This window comes from Daphnia pulex, chromosome 9 (genome assembly GCF_021134715.1).
Source record: "Daphnia pulex isolate KAP4 chromosome 9, ASM2113471v1".
NCBI classification, from domain to species: Eukaryota; Metazoa; Arthropoda; class Branchiopoda; order Diplostraca; family Daphniidae; genus Daphnia; species Daphnia pulex.
Genome location: NC_060025.1, coordinates 6,647,891 through 6,664,453, shown reverse-complemented (window position 1 = coordinate 6,664,453; position 16,563 = coordinate 6,647,891). Strand labels below are relative to the sequence as shown.

The window sequence follows — 16,563 nt, the reverse complement described above, 5'->3', positions numbered from 1 at the left end:
TGAGCTATATTGCTGAAACTTGATTCTACCATGGGTTTTGTGTTGTGTGTCGTCGAGACACTTGAGATTTAAAAAAAGAAAGAAAAAAACTAGTCGATGTTCGACGGCTTGGAACTTGCTTTAGACAGAAGAGGCTTCGTGTTTAGTATTCTTCCCCTCCCCTTTTGCCCAGTCTAGTCTCAGTCCTCCCCTGAAATGTATCGGATTCGGTTGTTATAGAAGTGCAGCTGAAGGCCATAATACTTGTATTGGTAAGTCCATAAAGTTAGTTAAAATCATTGATATTTAATAAGACTGGGTCGTGTCAAATTCTTCTCCCTTTTGAGTTGGTTTTTATCTTGATTGTGAACACCGATTAAGTGGAAAGAGGCTCTAAATGTGCTCATGTACCACACCCGCAAGGCATTTTTATGTTAATCGCGTCATCGTTTACATTACACCAACTTCCCCTCTTTGTGGGTATTTTTCGCCTTTTCGTTTCCCTAGCTGCTTATTCTCGCATCTCAACTTGGGGGGAGAGTCTGTCTCATGGGAGAACTTTTGTACTGCATAACTAGACAAATATATAAATATTAAATTATTTATATTACCTTTGTTTTTGTAGATGCTGCAGCTGCTGGCATAGATTGTTGAAGTTTCCTTGAACCAACTCACACTTTCTCATGCTGTCAACAAAAATGCCCAATCCGTGGATTTTCTTTCTGCTGAGTGCCTTTTGCTCAGTCCAAGGCAGCTTTAATATGGAACCTGTTCGAAATCCAGTTCTAAATAGGCTTGATATTCCTGCTCAGCTGAACCATCATCAGCAGGATTTACAACTGCAAGACCATAAGAATATTCCTGATGTCACTGTTGAAGCCGGCAAACCATTCATCATAAATCTACCATCGCAGACTTCTATGGCTGAGGTGATTGCAACACTAAACAAATGTTCAGAATTTTCTTGACGGAAGTAGGGAGGTGGTTTAGAGTTGCATGAAAAGCATTGGCACCATTTCAATGGAAGGATGTTATCATGTTGCTATTGGATGACTATCCCATGTCATGACCCCTACCCCTTCTCAACTCCCCCACCCACCCAAGAGGATATCTGTGTAATTGCAAGACATTTGATATGCTAATGATTGCGACATGTCCGTTTATCTTTAGTGGAATCGTCGGAGTCGTTCCTAGAATGTTTTTATTTTTCAAAGTTCGTTATTTATTTTTGTTCTTTGTTTTGATGTTTGTTTTTTTCCCACAGGTCACCGGACGCGATGGTAAACCTCTTCCACCTTGGATTGTTTATGACGCCACTAGTCAGACCGTCCGTGGCCAGCCATCTTCCTCGGATGCCGGTGACTGGGCTGTTCGAGTCGATGGCCCAGCTAGGGAAGTCTTCACTATTAGAGTGCGTCGGCAGATTATGGACGACGATGATGCAAATGAAGGATCAGGTTCACTCATTGATGATTATTCGGAATCAGACGATGTGGAACCGGATGTAAATGAAGAAAACTTATCACCTAATAAGCCTGTCGTTATCTCTCCAACCACACCACTTTTTAACGTATTTCCTTATCACTTTTTATACGGTCGATTGCTTTTGTTTAAACCCCTTTTATTTCTTAGGGTCCTTCCGTTTTAGCTACCCCTGTGATGGAACCCATTCCTAGCACGAAACCCAAAAATAAGAATCCGACCAATCCTGCTAATAGGATGACTGCCATTGAACCGACCCTTAATCGACAAATCGAACCGACTCCCGTCCAGGTTATGGAAGGGACTACCGTTCGCGTGCTCGATGATTATAGCAATAGTTCATTGTTTGATCGGATTGAAGAAACACAGTCCTCCGAAGAAACTCCGCCGCTGACGGATGATCTCGAATTTTTGGGGCCTAATTCAATTTCTGATTATGACGAAGAGACAGCAAAGGTTTGTCAACTTTAATATTTTCGTTTCCCTAGCGGGCGCAATAGAGTCGGATCGGATATCGCAGTCAAGTTGAGAAGATATAGGGTTTCTGTTCCGGTTGAGCTGTTACATTGTGTCCAATGCCCCTTCTTTCGTTATGGTATTGTGCCTGTTACGCTCTAGGGACTACCCTCCTTTAAAGAAGCAACATGTGTTGTAAAAGAGAGAAAAAAATTACTAAACAATGATTCCCTAAGGCTAAGGTGCTGCCCAGTCGATGCTGCGTATCCGTTAAAAATTGCTTTACGGTTAAATGTGCCAAAAACATTTTTTGTTCTTGCATGATCGTCGTTTAATGGATTCCTTTCTTGTGTTTATAGAATTCACCGATTCCTCCTACAGTGACCATGCGCATACCAAAAATTCCGGCTACAGCTGGCAAAGTGTTCCGGTTTGTAATTCCAGTTACAACTTTTTCTGATCCCGTGGATGGCAGCTCGGCCAATTTGCACTTGGAGTTGCTTTCTGAAGATGGAAAGCCGCTCGACGGAATAACTTGGATTGGATTTAATGCAACCAAGCGGGTAATTTCCCTAGTTTTTTTTTCCTCAAACGTCATGTTACTGATTAATTAATTATTTCTCGTATAACAGGAGATTTACGGGTTGCCTTTAGCCGATGATATCGGCAAGTACTCGTTTTTGGTGCAGGCACGAAATTCAGCCAATTTGACAGTTACAGAGGGGGCTGAGATCCAAGTGCGTCAACATCCTTCTGAAAGAGCGTTCCATCACCAATTTACCTTGCAGCTAGAACCCGAATTCTCGGAAGATGAAGAGACCTTACCCCAGGTCTACTGGATGCTCAAAACAGTAGCTGGCTTATCTAGAACAGTTGGTGACAAAGAAGATTTTATAGTAGTGCGCCGCATCAATGGCACCGTTAAGAATGGCAACGCCTTTACGTTCACGTGGTCTAACGAGTCTCTTCCTCGCACGCACTGTCCTGAAGACGAAATTCATGAATCTTTTGATCTGATTTATAATCGGGTAGCTGATCAGGTGACTGATCAGTTAGATACCGAATTAGCCCCGCAGCTGAGTGTCACATTAGGTAGCGTTGAACTTGACGGTATTTGTCAACCATTACCAGTAAATCCACCGCCGAGCATTCCACAAAAAGAGACTAAACCATCGAGCAAAATGAATCAAGCGCCTACAACACGCAACCAAGTGGACCACTTGAGCGCTGAAGTAGGTGTACTCTTCCGTTATCCAGTCCCAGCTGACACGTTTCACGACGAAGAAGACGGCGATACACGGATGCTCAAATTGTCCTTACAAAATATGAATCGCCAACCATTAGATTCACGCAACTGGCTTCAATTCGACTCGCCCAATCAAGAATTCTACGGCCTGCCGCTGGACAACGATGTCGGCAGTGAAGAATACCAACTGTTGTGCACGGATAGCTCTGGAGCTGTCGAATCTGACGGACTAGTCGTGGTTGTCAAAGAAAGATCAAAAAAACCTGAAGATCAACCGTTGGTTGAATTTTCACTCACCATTGACGATAACTATGATACTCTAATGGGCAAGGCTAGTCGTAAAGTCCGGTTAATCGAAGCATTGGCTCAGATATTCAATGACCCCAATCACAGTAATATTATCATTCGATCATTTACCTCTGGCTCTACAGTAGTGACTTGGAGCAACGCCACTTTGATTGGCACGGAATGCCCGCCCAATTCGGTGATAGAAAATCTTCGCCGTATGCTGATGGATGACGAAGGAAAACTGACCCAGAGAAGCACAGAAATTCTCGTAGCTGCCGATTTTCAACCTTCGTCTGCACAAGTGTCTCCGCTGGGCAACTGTGTCGGACAGCATACGCCAACCTTCGCGCCGGGTGCCGACGATGGGAAAACCGAAGGCGTAGACGGGCAGTCTACTGACGATGCGTGGTCTGACGATTACCTACTAACATTCATCGTTCCGGGCATCATTATCACGGTGATGCTGTTGCTTGCTGCCGTAATTGCGTGCATTCTTTACCGTCGCAGACGAACAGGAAAGCTGGGCCTGGAAGAGCGGCGCAGTTTTGTCTCGAAAGGTATTCCAATCATATTCGCCGAGGAATTAGAAGAGCGACCAAGTGGTCGTCATCCGGCCAAAGCACCTGTTATTCTCAAAGAGGAGAAACCGTCCCAGCCACCCGATTACCATAAGGTGCGCTCCTCAGCTAGCCCCTATGCATCGCACAAAGCAGCCGAGCAGCATGACTTGCTCCGTACACCGTCGGACGATGCGGAAGAGGAGCCAAACAGTCTTTATCAACCGCCACCTCCCCTGTCGGCTGGTCGCGATTCCTCGTCACGATACTCGCGACCCAAAGCCACCCCAGCTTATCGAAAACCACCTCCTTATGTTCCACCCTAATATTGCGTATTGACTGCCAGAACTCTATTATTTTTCTTTATTGTTTCTTCTTTCTTTTTCGATCCTTCTAACAACAATCTAGATAGACTCTTACAATTTAAACTAGATTTTTTGCTCCTTGAACTGAACGTATGTGTTACTCTAACGAAATGTGTTAAATCTCTTGTCTCTTTACTCGATTTCCTTGTTGCGCAGCTAATATCAGTCCCACCATTTTGTTTCTTTTTTAAAGTTAGTGCAAGCTTTTTTCTTCACCTAAAAACAAAGAACTTCTGTAGACACTATTTTGCCATTACATCAGCAAGTCTTTGTAGATCCTCCACAAAGTCACAAGTAAATATAAAACAGAAAAAGAGCTTTGATTCGTTTCACGCAATTTCATATTCACACATATACCGAATTTTGCAAATATGAGTTTAATTCGGCGAATTTTCAAAAGGGTTACATAGATCAATCACATATTCTTCCAACTGTTCCATAGTTCTTTCGTAATCAGCCAGAAAAGACGACACTTCAGTTTTTACTGGCTCACGCGTTAGCCTATCTTTAACTTCAGAATCTCTCGTCGCTAAGCTAGAAAAATTATAAAAAATAAGTTTAGAATTTAAATAAAAACAATTAAAAAAAATCAGGCATACCATGTGATTAGGATGAAGCACAAGAAAGGTATTTCATGTGATCGGAACGTAATAGTGTCGGCTGTCAAACTGAAAGTTGATACAAGTTGTATCAGATCACGCTGATATCGACGAAACTCGAGACCCGTTATGGTCGTCAATTGCGGGAAACTATATTGGAAAAAAAGAAATATCGTCAGCAACTAATATGAATGTGAGAAGACAGACTAATACCCTTTCTCGACGTAATCCATGACAATCTTTTTGCGGAGGTTTTTTTGAGCTGAGACATTAGCCAAAGGAATGATAATTGAAACAGTTTCTTCTTTATTTTCAATAACGTCCCCTGTATTATCTTTGATGATTGAACAGTCATCTTTTTCGACTGCGTATTTCGTCTTCCCTGCTAAGAAGGCACGAAACTGTTTGAGAGAATGCTGATCTTCAGTTTGCGGTTGGAACTGCCTCCTTGGAAGATTTATTCCTTCTTCTTTAACATTTGGGTTATTGATATTCATTTGAAGCAACTTTTCTTGGATGGAATCAACGCCATTGTCTATGAATTCCTCTTTAACGTTACGAATCCACTTGAACGTTCTCATCGTAAACCATTGCTGTACGATTTTCGAAACCAATTTACAGGGATTAACCACTGGCTCTGAGACAATTTTCCTTTGGGTTTTCGGCTTCAATGCTGTTTTTTCTTTAATAACTTCCACATCTTCTTCAGTATTGTTTTCCTCATCAGGAACAGCAACAGCAATTAAAACAAATTCATCTCCCTTTAGACTCCTACATCAACACCAGATAAGACATTTTAGGTAATATAAATTAAGAATAAGGTATGAAGTCACACAAGGGCACATTACTTCTTTGGTGTATGATTGATTTCAAATCTAGGGATTTTTTCTTTATGCCTCATCCATAGTGGGCTGGTTAGCAACTGGTCTTTGAAATGGTTTGAAGCAGAAAAACAAACATCACTGCAGAAGTTCTAGAAAACAAAGATTTGCCAGGGTAAATTAATTCATCAGTAGATTTTTTGAAAATAACTACCTTTCGTTGAGTAACATCAAAGACTTTCTTTGTTTTTGAATCAATGCGATACTTTTGCTTCAATTCTTTTTCTATGAGATTATGACATACCGGGAAGCCACACTGTTTGGCAATAGCTCTTTCTTCAATTGTATCTTGATAATATTGAGGATTGATGAATTTGGCCTTCACAGAGAACATTTAACAGCATTGTTTTAGATGTAAAACTTACTACTGACTTACATTATCTGCAAGCCACTGTGTGTCAACAGCCGAATTCTCCACCATATGCTCAACCAGACCTAGGGCTCTACGTTCCGATTCCTTTTTTTTTCGAAAGGCAGCTTCTACAGCAGCTCGCCTGAATTATAAACACAAGTAGGCTTTACACTCACGAAATTAATTAAACCACAACGAAGACTTGTTAATACTTTCCCAGTAAAGTTTCCTTAGAAGTTCGTGGTTGGTTCGGTTTATTGACAGCCGCCATTTCTAGCTGACGAAAAATTTTGAATCAACACAATGTTCACGAAATAAAGGTTGCCAAGACAACGAAGCAAAATACAACAAAAAACTAACATAATAATCATGCGTTTTTTTTTGATAAAAAAATCAGTCTCATTTGAGATTTTACATCCAATAAAACGGCGTTATTGTGATAAATCTCTGGATCTGTTTCAAGTAGGTTTTATTTTAATTTAACTAAGTGAAAACGACCCTAGACCTTTTAAAAATGAGCAATTTATTTTAGATTGTAAAAAAATTATTTCTTTTACAGCAAGCTCGAAAATGGGCTAGAACAAATCTTTTCACATATGGAACTCGCAGAACTGTTTACAGCAAATATGGAAATGGTTTAATTAGATTAAAATATGTTCCTTCAAATAGCACTCATTGTATTGATTCCCCCTATCAATAAAAATTGGCAAATTTTTGTGGGTCAAAGTACTGTATAAAATAGAAGAAAAATCTTAACAAAAAGACACTCACATGAGTTTACCGCATACATCGTAAACCTGCTTACGAACGTAGCGACGTCTTTTGACCAGTATACGGCAGAGAACAAGCATTAAAATAAGCGAAGAGACCAGGTAAATAGCGGCACAAAGGCTTATGTCATATCCAGTAAATGATAGGGTACCAAGCGGAAGAGACTGAACCCTAGAACTACCCGAGTGCGCTGGATTTCTTTCTATAAGAAGCCCAACCGAGCTAACATGGTCAGGGTGGTAAAGCTTTATCAAGTAGTCGTACACAGCTTCTTCCCTTTCAACACCGTTTGGTCGACAATCAGGGCAGTTATTCGGTGCAGGAAACTGAATTTTGGGTGCTTTTGGATCCTCGCTGGCATCACTGGCGATTCTTCGATTTACCTTTAAGTCACGGATAGACACGAAACAAAATTAGTTAATATTGATAGCGATAAGTATAACATGTACGTATAATACCTTGTTATGGGCCGCCCATAACCAAAGAACGGCTTGTCTTGGTGATTTTACTGATTCGATGGGATCTACTTCATCTTCGGCCATGTCAACGAAATGATTAGAACAATGGGCACATCCAAAAAAGTATTTGATAAAACCCTTCATCGCTTGCAGTATAAGATTAGGTTCATTTGAAGTATCATCAGATTGCTTTAAAGCGTAATTCACTGTCAGAGTATGAAAAGTTGTCCATAAGGAGCACGGGTACCCCCGCAGATTAGGTCGGCTTCCACGACATCCAACCCATTCTTGATTTGTTTCTCTACCATTAAGAGCGTCACGCCATAATTTGGAAAACTCTTCTCCTCGAATTTGTTTCTTGTACCCTTCCAGATTACGTCTAATGGAATGAATAGTCTCTTTCATTTCAGGACGACCAGGAAAGTATTGGTCAAGTACATTGATCAGTTGTTTTAGGGCGGCTAACTCTTTGCCAACAATAAGCTTATGAACACTGACTTCGTGACCGAATGCGTACAACAGAGCTCCTTCTAAATCAGCCATGTAAACTTGGTCTTTGGCAGCTTTGACATTTGTGTGTATGGCATGGGGTTCTTGAGTGTGAACGGGCTTCGGAATATTAGCAATAGCTAACGAACCTTCTTCGTTCTCCGAGTCGAAGAATTTTCGCATAATTTTTTTCATGTAATCTCGATCGGGTTGAATCTGATACAGTTCTGACTTGCCCGTTCGTTCAAGAAAAACAAAGGCAGGCAAGGTTTGGACGTTGTACTTCGTGACCAAATCTTTGTGGGTTGCATTCACTCGTCGTATTGGCGGGTAGTGTGGAGCATATTGATGAGCATCCATTATAGCTTCTCTTGACCAATATTTGCTGTTGTCTATCGTTTCAAAAAGTAGAATAATTTCGTTGTTGTTGTAGTGATTCCACAAATCCTCCAATGTTTCGTTTCTACAGATAAATGTACAAAATTGAGAATATTTAGTATGTAGACACTATCAATTAGAGTATTATTTTATAATAGTGGGAAAAGAAAATTAAGTATGAGAGAAAAAGAGATCTGAAAAAATTTTTTCTTTACAATTTTTACTCTGGCCCTTTATCACAATGCACAGTCTCAGTATGCATATTTTATTCTGCCCATTCAAATCAAAAGTGGGGAGAAAGTGGAGAACACAAATAATGAAAGTCAATATTTAAGTTTGAATAAAAATCAGTGACACTTACTGAAGTGAACCTAATACTGGCCAATGTGGAGGAGCTTTTTTCTCTGCAAACTGTTGCTCAATGAAGTCAATCATGCTATTTCGAATGGCATCTACCTTTTTACCACCTGTCCTTGCTATGCCTAAATGACTGGCATCAGTAAATGCAGGGAAAAACTTTAGGGTTGGATAGCCCATTATTTCAAAATCTCTACACAAAGGAATATTTTCCTCCTTAGCACAATCCACTGCTCCCACTTTAATTACCTTTTCCCAACCTAAAAAGAATACAATATATTCAATTAAGGCTGTTAGTGTACATGATACAAAATTGAAATACCTTTTACATCATTGGCAAGCTGAATATAGGCAGGAGCAAAATCAATGCAATGCCCACACCAGCTACTATAAAATTCAACTAGCCAGGCATTACTGGTAGCTACAATAGTTGATTTAAAGTCAGCAATATTCATTTGGACGATAGGATCTTAACAAAAGAAGGACGAAGTTTAATCAATAGTTAAAAATATAAAAAATATTATCGAAAACACCTGAATCTTTATAAAGTACAGAATTGCTAAGTGGTATAGCATCAGCCACTGGATTAATAGAAGAAAGGACGAATCCCAAAAGTAAAAATAATAATTTCATGAATTTTGAACGCATTTTGGTCGTGTCATCTACATGACATTCACTAAATTCACATGCAGGAGAATTCTTCGACCTTTCCGAAGATGTAAACAAACTGCCGAAACTGGGAAAAAAGGTACACGTCAGACGTCAACTAAGCAACATGGTCTCCACGTACGTACGGGCATGTCCGTACCAAAATCCGTACCATTTCTAGCCTTCTCATTGGCTCACAGGCCTCAGAGGGACCAGCCCTTTTTTGTTTTGTTTGAGCGGACCCGTTTCCGTTCACAGATTCGTTTCAGTTTATTATCAACTTGTTTTTTATAATAAGAAGCCGAAACCTTTCCATTATTTGAACGGATTCGTTTCCGTTTCCATATCACGTTTTTAGTAAACAAACTATTTGCTTATTAGAATATTAACCGATTTTAATTGTGTTATTGAAAAGCAAATCAAACAAAATGTCGTTGCACAAGAATTAAGTGATCTGTTGAGAGATGCAAAAGGAGTGAAACAGGTTTGTTGTTAAAAATTTGACAGCTTATTTGTAGCCAACGATTTGATTCTCACAGAGCTTTTAAGTTATTAACTATTGTTGAGGAAAGAATTTAAATTTCTAATCTTAATCTGTTTAATTTCTATTCCTACAACTATTTCTTTGTCTAGCAAAAACTGAGAAAGTTAATTTCGTCAGGACACCCAGTGACCCAGAAGGAAGGGATTGTTTTGATATCAAAACAATTCAACCTTCCTGCAGTAAACTAAAGCCTGACAAGATTCATTTAAGAGGCTGATGGAAACAGAAATATTGTGTTAGAGACTTCTGTACCAAATCCATATGGAATTCACCTTTACAACCTACTTGAATAAGACGTTGAACAGAAGAACCTCATCTAGTCTCGTCATCACTCTCATCTGTGTTGGTAATTTAATGATCAAATTTATCTGTGACAACACTTCTGTAACCAGATCCCTTTCCTCAGGCTGCAGAGCTAAAGTTGGAATGTCTGTTGTTCAATCTCCAACGTGAAAGACCAGTCATTGGAGATTCTTTGAATTCAGACAATGTTCGAGTCAGAGCTCATAGATATCCTTTACCAGCAGCACTACTACAGATTATTGCAACGAAACAAAAGGCTGAAACAACTAAAGGGAATCTAATCATATTTCTTTTTATCTTACTCTAATGATGCATTGTTTAAACTATTTGTGATTCTGATTCAGGTGGACCGGCCTCAGAATTATTGCTCATTGATTGGGCTGAAAGGATTGAATGGCAAGGCATACCAAGCACTTCGAATACTTTGATTTCATTAGGCCTACTTTCAATTTAAACTTTCATTTCATGTAAATTTTCAAAAGATGTTGAATAAATTGTGTATTGAATTATATTGCTATATTTTCGCGTCTAAAAGCTCGGACATCCATACATCCATATATACAAACACGATAAATGAATTAACGTATGCCTCCGACTCTACAATCGTTTCTTTAATATAGGCTCATAAAAATAAGCATACCGTTTACCATAACGAATATCTTATCAAGCTATATAAGAAATATGTGTGGATTCCACCGTATTAGTTTCTTTTCATGTATGTGATGTCCAACATTCAAATCTCCCACCATTAAAAATGGCCTTCAGCTGCTAGAAGCTGATTGGGCGTTTATAAAATTGATATTTTCTATAATTTTTATAACAGGTATAATTGATAATTATGCATCAGTAGATGCACTAGTTCACGACGATTCTTAAAATCTAATTATTTTGCTTAAATGGTAAAGATAAATGCCCGTACGAGCATGCCAAAGTTTCGTTGTTTTGACTCATCTTCCCTTCCCCCAAATTTTATCAAAAATTTAAAACATTAATTGCGACCTAATTATACGTCGAAACTTAATAAATCTTACAGAAATGGATAGCTCTCGTCAAGATCTATCCATTTCTGTAAAATTTGAAATGAACAAATTCAACACAAAAAATTTTCAAAAGAGTTTCTACTTTTTCGTTTTTGCGGTTCGGCGCAATACTCGACCTACCCGAAAAAACGAAAAAGTAGAAACTCTTTCAAAAATTTTTTGTGTTGGATTTTTTCACTTTAAATTTTATCAGAAATCGATAGATCTCGACAAGAGCTATCCATTTCTGTAAGATTTACCAACTTTCGACTCATAATTAAGTCGCAGTTAAATTTTTAAATTTTTGATAAAATTTGGGGGAAGGGAAGATGAGTCAAAACCACGAAACTTTGGCATGCTCGTACGGGCATTTATCTTTACGTTTTAAGCAAAATAATTAGATTTTAAGAATCTTCATGAATCGGTGCATCTAGTGATGCATAATTATCAATTATATTCGTTATATTTATTATAGAAAATAACAAAAATGAAACGCCCAATCAGCTTCTAGCAGCTGAAGGCCATTTTAATGGTGGGAAATTTGAGTGTTGGACAGTACATCCACGAAAATAAAACTTATGATGGAATCTACACATATTTTATAGCTTCATGTTATATTTGTTATGGTAATAGTAGGATTGTTATGAGCCTAATTGAAAGCAACGATTGTAGCATGATTGTATAGCTGTAGGCAGCATGCATGAGTTAATTAACTTGCCGTGTTTGTATGGAGGACCGAGCTTTTAGGCAAGAGAATAAAGGATATGTGAAGACAGTTTTTATTCGATGCACAATTTATTCTATACATCATCTTTTAAAATTACACAAAAGTTTCAATTAAAAGTAATATAAACCGAAGTATGAATTTGAAGTGTTTGATGTAAGTTGCAAGCCCAGTCAATTATATCATGTGAGACATAATTCTGGAGCCTGTGCCTGTCCACCTGATTTCACAAACACTTAAAAGAATGAGCAATTAGAATAAGATATAAAGAAATATGAATAGATTATCTGTTTAGTTGTTTCAGCCTTTTGTTTCGTTGCAATAATCTGTAGTAGTGCTGCTGGTAAAGGATATCTATGAGCTCTGACTCGAACATTGTCTGAATTCAAAGAATCTCCAATGACTGGTCTTTCACGTTGGAGATTGAACAACAGACATTCCAACTTTAGCTCTGCAGCCTGAGGAAAGGGATCTGGTTACAGAAGTGTTGTCACAGATAAATTTGATCATTAAATTACCAACACAGATGAGAGTGATGACGAGACTAGATGAGGTTCTTCTGTTCAACGTCTTATTCAAGTAGGTTGTAAAGGTGAATTCCATATGGATTTGGTACAGAAGTCTCTAACACAATATTTCTGTTTCCATCAGCCTCTTAAATGAATCTTGTCAGGCTTTAGTTTACTGCAGGAAGGTTGAATTGTTTTGATATCAAAACAATCCCTTCCTTCTGGGTCACTGGGTGTCCTGACGAAATTAACTTTCTCAGTTTTTGCTAGACAAAGAAATAGTTGTAGGAATAGAAATTAAACAGATTAAGATTAGAAATTTAAATTCTTTCCTCAACAATAGTTAATAACTTAAAAGCTCTGTGAGAATCAAATCGTTGGCTACAAATAAGCTGTCAAATTTTTAACAACAAACCTGTTTCACTCCTTTTGCATCTCTCAACAGATCACTTAATTCTTGTGCGACGACATTTTGTTTGATTTGCTTTTCAATAACACAATTAAAATCGGTTAATATTCTAATAAGCAAATAGTTTGTTTACTAAAAACGTGATATGGAAACGGAAACGAATCCGTTCAAATAATGGAAAGGTTTCGGCTTCTTATTATAAAAAACAAGTTGATAATAAACTGAAACGAATCTGTGAACGGAAACGGGTCCGCTCAAACAAAACAAAAAAGGGCTGGTCCCTCTGAGGCCTGTGAGCCAATGAGAAGGCTAGAAATGGTACGGATTTTGGTACGGACATGCCCGTACGTACGTGGAGACCATGTTGCTTAGTTGACGTCTGACGTGTACCTTTTTTCCCAGTTTCGGCAGTTTGTTTACATCTTCGGAAAGGTCGAAGAATTCTCCTGCATGTGAATTTAGTGAATGTCATGTAGATGACACGACCAAAATGCGTTCAAAATTCATGAAATTATTATTTTTACTTTTGGGATTCGTCCTTTCTTCTATTAATCCAGTGGCTGATGCTATACCACTTAGCAATTCTGTACTTTATAAAGATTCAGGTGTTTTCGATAATATTTTTTATATTTTTAACTATTGATTAAACTTCGTCCTTCTTTTGTTAAGATCCTATCGTCCAAATGAATATTGCTGACTTTAAATCAACTATTGTAGCTACCAGTAATGCCTGGCTAGTTGAATTTTATAGTAGCTGGTGTGGGCATTGCATTGATTTTGCTCCTGCCTATATTCAGCTTGCCAATGATGTAAAAGGTATTTCAATTTTGTATCATGTACACTAACAGCCTTAATTGAATATATTGTATTCTTTTTAGGTTGGGAAAAGGTAATTAAAGTGGGAGCAGTGGATTGTGCTAAGGAGGAAAATATTCCTTTGTGTAGAGATTTTGAAATAATGGGCTATCCAACCCTAAAGTTTTTCCCTGCATTTACTGATGCCAGTCATTTAGGCATAGCAAGGACAGGTGGTAAAAAGGTAGATGCCATTCGTTTTTTGTGCAGCAGTTTTCTCGTCAACTGCTGCACCTAAAAATAATCCAATTGGTTTAAAATGATGAGATAGCCCGTCTCTTCAAACCATTTTAATGTTTTTAAAATATTCGGCTTAGAAGCCGAGATATTAATGATTGAAATTTTGAAAAAATGTCCAAAAATTTCTTCGTTTTTTGGCCATGCCGGCCTTTATCCCGTAAGCCACCTAGCGCTCGCGAAAGCAAAATTTCCCCCTCTTTGCCTTTAGGGTCTGTTGGGGTGACCACCCCCTCTCGATAGGTGTAGGCTGACGTTATGAGGGAGACCACCCCAACAGACCCTAAAGGCAAAGAGGGGGAAATTTTGCTTTCGCGAGCGCTAGGTGGTTATTGTTTAACATTTGAATTACCCAGAAGTGCGCCAAAATGTTGACGTCAAAAGTGCGCTGGATAAGTTCATCGGAGCATTCAAGTAGCGCTTTACCCGTAACCACACCGGCGTTATTGACCAAGATTGATACCTATTTGATTAAATTTGGGTTAATTATTAATATGAGCAACAAACATATTTTCAGTCATTCACGTACTTTTCCAACTTCCTGCTTTAAACGATCTGCTGCTCGGTAAATTTCTTCAACACTGGAATTAATTAAACTAAAACTAACTGGCCTTACTTCAAAATTGGACCACATAAGGTAAAGCGTCGTCTTGTCGTAGACAGCATGAACGGTGCAAGCTCGTCGGTACACGCTGCGTAGCTGTTTCTCAATCAGAGGACGATTGTCCAATTCATCGTTCCATCGCGATTCTAGGTGCTGAGCGTACAACAACCAGTACTCATCGTAAAGAGCACAAGCGATGAGGCAGCACTCGAAAAGAGTATCGATCCTTAGCTGCTGGCCGTGCTCAATTTCCAATTCTTCAACTGGCCGCGCTCAAGAGGCTTGACATGAATGTAAGGTCGTTTGATCTGTTAAAAGCAAGAGACAATCACGGTCATACGCATTACCCGAAAAAAAAAGAAGAAATGAACTTTTTTAACTCGCTTCCAGTGATCCCGATGTGGCTTGGGATCCAAGTGAGGTATGTCTGAGTGCCGGATGCTTTTAGAGCCAAGAGGAGGTTCCAGATGTCAAGGAGGATCGGGGTTTGAGTTAGTTTGGTGGTAGCGTCGATTGCTTGGAGGGCCGCGCTATTTGCGGTTTACTTCTAATCTGTCAGACTGTTTTTGTTTTTAGCTGAACTTGCAGATCGAGCGCTAGATGGCGAGGAGTGGCAAAAAGAGGGTGAAACAATTTTTTTTGTTCGTAAAACGGATTGCCACTGATTTTTTAAAAATTAATTTCACAATTTTATTGCACAATGTATTAGCTATAAAATTGTTCTATAAATAATATTAATAATTTTTAAAAATCTTGTGATAAAGAAAGCAAACCGGCAACCTGCTGCTTTATCTCGTGCTAGAAGGCAACGTAGCACTAGATAGAGAGCGTCTCTTCTCCTTCTTCACGATAACCATTAAAATCTGAGGTGATTTTTCTTTCTCTCTTCCGGAAGGGCTCTACAATCTGGCGGTAGTTTGTACGAGCGAAGCGAAGTCCAAGAAGCTTTAGAAGCGGCTGCGTGCCTTCAAGCTGAAATCTTGGTTCTGAATGAATTCTATTTTTATGTTTATGGATATTTATTGATAATTAAAAATATTGAGTATATATTAAATATAAATAATTTTTGTTACTGGGTTGAGTCCAGTTTGTACTGCTATGTTTCAAAAATTTTTATTACGTAGACAAGTTGAAGACAAGTTTAGGACAAATTGTACGTAGAGTGACAAAAGTGGTTAAAGGTTTACAAATGAATAATTGAGTTCAAATGTTGAAAATTCATTCCAAATAATAACGCTCACCCTCTTGCATCAAAGTTTTGGTAGACAATAAGATGAGTGAAATACTGGCTACAAGGGTCATCACGAAAGAAAGAAATTTGAACCGTCCATTGTTAACGAAATTCTCCAGATTAAGACGCACCAGGATTGCAGCCAATACAATATGTATGATCATGAATGTAAAGATCATGGCTTGGCACCAAAATCATAGAATAGGCGCGTGACGGGCTCTAATGCTTTTAAAGCGTACCCAACCGCAATGGCATTTACGGCCAGATTAATCGGGATGGGGCGAACCTAAAAATAAATAAAATTTTATTAAAACATCTTCTATAACTTAAACTAAGAAACACCTACTTCATCAATTGGCAAATCATTTCCATTATTTCCAACATTTTGCTCCATCATAAATATTCTATAATAAAAAAAAGCTGTTAAAATATGTAATATTATATTATAATAAATAAATAAGTTAATACCTGTGTTGAGTTTATAAGATGATTTAGATATATTACGATAAGTTTTCAAGACTTTTCAAGCAGTCGTCAATGAAAGTACAGATTGCTTCTCACCGCGCTTTGGGACTGGGGGAAATGATGAATAATTTTGAAGTTGCCAAACCAAAAAAATATAAATAATTTTTGATACTGGGTGGGGCCCAGGCTTTGCTGCTATGTTTCAAGAATTAATTCTACGAAGACAAATTGAGGACAAATTGTGGACAAATTGCACGTAGAGAGGGACAAAAGAAAAGGTTTACAAATGAGTGGAAGTTGAACACGTCGAGCCAAATAATATTTGTGACCTTCTTGCATCAAAGTTTTAGTGGAAAT

At 38.5% G+C, this 16,563-nt stretch overlaps 4 protein-coding genes and 4 long non-coding RNA genes across 8 annotated transcripts; 4 read left to right on the top strand and 4 right to left on the bottom strand.

Annotated features, from left to right (window-relative positions):
* Nucleotides 1-662: 662 nt before the first annotated feature.
* LOC124202527 (dystroglycan 1-like) lies at nt 663-4,690 on the top strand. The gene is made up of 5 exons (XM_046598876.1): nt 663-908; nt 1,244-1,549; nt 1,612-1,917; nt 2,277-2,480; nt 2,550-4,690. Exons 1-5 carry the CDS (start codon nt 663-665, stop codon nt 4,332-4,334), a joined length of 2,847 nt encoding a protein of 948 aa, XP_046454832.1. The 3' UTR covers nt 4,335-4,690.
* Nucleotides 4,691-4,696: 6 nt separating this feature from the next.
* LOC124202530 (RNA polymerase II subunit B1 CTD phosphatase Rpap2-like) lies at nt 4,697-6,530 on the bottom strand. Its single transcript, XM_046598886.1, has 7 exons — nt 6,418-6,530; nt 6,230-6,347; nt 6,008-6,172; nt 5,821-5,945; nt 5,186-5,743; nt 4,973-5,122; nt 4,697-4,907 (listed from the first exon to the last, which is right to left on the bottom strand). The coding sequence occupies exons 1-7, from the start codon at nt 6,474-6,476 to the stop codon at nt 4,751-4,753; spliced, it is 1,332 nt and encodes a 443-aa protein (XP_046454842.1). The 5' UTR covers nt 6,477-6,530; the 3' UTR covers nt 4,697-4,750.
* Nucleotides 6,531-6,558: 28 nt separating this feature from the next.
* On the top strand, nt 6,559-6,955 carry LOC124202535. The gene is made up of 2 exons (XR_006878214.1): nt 6,559-6,667; nt 6,765-6,955. It is a non-coding gene; the product is annotated as an uncharacterized LOC124202535 (long non-coding RNA).
* On the bottom strand, nt 6,866-9,451 carry LOC124202529 (sulfhydryl oxidase 1-like). Its single transcript, XM_046598885.1, has 5 exons — nt 9,192-9,451; nt 8,981-9,127; nt 8,663-8,918; nt 7,435-8,386; nt 6,866-7,359 (listed from the first exon to the last, which is right to left on the bottom strand). Exons 1-5 carry the CDS (start codon nt 9,304-9,306, stop codon nt 6,973-6,975), a joined length of 1,857 nt encoding a protein of 618 aa, XP_046454841.1. The 5' UTR covers nt 9,307-9,451; the 3' UTR covers nt 6,866-6,972.
* A 302-nt stretch (nt 9,452-9,753) lies between these two features.
* On the top strand, nt 9,754-10,662 carry LOC124202534. Its single transcript, XR_006878213.1, has 3 exons — nt 9,754-9,790; nt 9,940-10,196; nt 10,257-10,662. It is a non-coding gene; the product is annotated as an uncharacterized LOC124202534 (long non-coding RNA).
* A 1,286-nt stretch (nt 10,663-11,948) lies between these two features.
* LOC124202514 lies at nt 11,949-13,185 on the bottom strand. Its single transcript, XR_006878200.1, has 3 exons — nt 12,821-13,185; nt 12,415-12,671; nt 11,949-12,354 (listed from the first exon to the last, which is right to left on the bottom strand). It is a non-coding gene; the product is annotated as an uncharacterized LOC124202514 (long non-coding RNA).
* Nucleotides 13,186-13,206: 21 nt separating this feature from the next.
* On the top strand, nt 13,207-13,907 carry LOC124201656 (sulfhydryl oxidase 1-like). The gene is made up of 3 exons (XM_046597819.1): nt 13,207-13,419; nt 13,484-13,630; nt 13,693-13,907. The coding sequence occupies exons 1-3, from the start codon at nt 13,305-13,307 to the stop codon at nt 13,905-13,907; spliced, it is 477 nt and encodes a 158-aa protein (XP_046453775.1). The 5' UTR covers nt 13,207-13,304.
* Nucleotides 13,908-14,281: 374 nt separating this feature from the next.
* Nucleotides 14,282-15,050, bottom strand: LOC124201622. Its single transcript, XR_006877615.1, has 3 exons — nt 14,891-15,050; nt 14,436-14,818; nt 14,282-14,369 (listed from the first exon to the last, which is right to left on the bottom strand). It is a non-coding gene; the product is annotated as an uncharacterized LOC124201622 (long non-coding RNA).
* Between the last annotated feature and the right edge of the window lie 1,513 nt (nt 15,051-16,563).

What these genes read in the sequence shown, in the direction of transcription:
- LOC124202527 (XM_046598876.1), top strand. Translation starts at nt 663, where the DNA reads ATGCTGTCAACAAAAATGCCCAATCCGTGGATTTTCTTTCTGCTGAGT. An exon ending in CAACCACACCACTTTTTAAC is followed by an intron (nt 1,550 to 1,611) that starts GTATTTCCTTAT and finishes TTTATTTCTTAG; the next exon opens with GGTCCTTCCGTTTTAGCTAC. An exon ending in ATGACGAAGAGACAGCAAAG is followed by an intron (nt 1,918 to 2,276) that starts GTTTGTCAACTT and finishes TTGTGTTTATAG; the next exon opens with AATTCACCGATTCCTCCTAC.
- LOC124202530 (XM_046598886.1), bottom strand. Translation starts at nt 6,476, where the DNA reads ATGGCGGCTGTCAATAAACCGAACCAACCACGAACTTCTAAGGAAACT. An exon ending in CACAGTGGCTTGCAGATAAT is followed by an intron (nt 6,173 to 6,229) that starts GTAAGTCAGTAG and finishes TTCTCTGTGAAG; the next exon opens with GCCAAATTCATCAATCCTCA. An exon ending in TGCTTCATCCTAATCACATG is followed by an intron (nt 4,908 to 4,972) that starts GTATGCCTGATT and finishes TAATTTTTCTAG; the next exon opens with CTTAGCGACGAGAGATTCTG.
- LOC124202529 (XM_046598885.1), bottom strand. Translation starts at nt 9,306, where the DNA reads ATGCGTTCAAAATTCATGAAATTATTATTTTTACTTTTGGGATTCGTC. An exon ending in TGTACTTTATAAAGATTCAG is followed by an intron (nt 9,128 to 9,191) that starts GTGTTTTCGATA and finishes TCTTTTGTTAAG; the next exon opens with ATCCTATCGTCCAAATGAAT. An exon ending in CCAGTATTAGGTTCACTTCA is followed by an intron (nt 8,387 to 8,662) that starts GTAAGTGTCACT and finishes ATTTATCTGTAG; the next exon opens with AAACGAAACATTGGAGGATT.
- LOC124201656 (XM_046597819.1), top strand. Translation starts at nt 13,305, where the DNA reads ATGCGTTCAAAATTCATGAAATTATTATTTTTACTTTTGGGATTCGTC. An exon ending in TGTACTTTATAAAGATTCAG is followed by an intron (nt 13,420 to 13,483) that starts GTGTTTTCGATA and finishes TCTTTTGTTAAG; the next exon opens with ATCCTATCGTCCAAATGAAT. An exon ending in GCTTGCCAATGATGTAAAAG is followed by an intron (nt 13,631 to 13,692) that starts GTATTTCAATTT and finishes TATTCTTTTTAG; the next exon opens with GTTGGGAAAAGGTAATTAAA.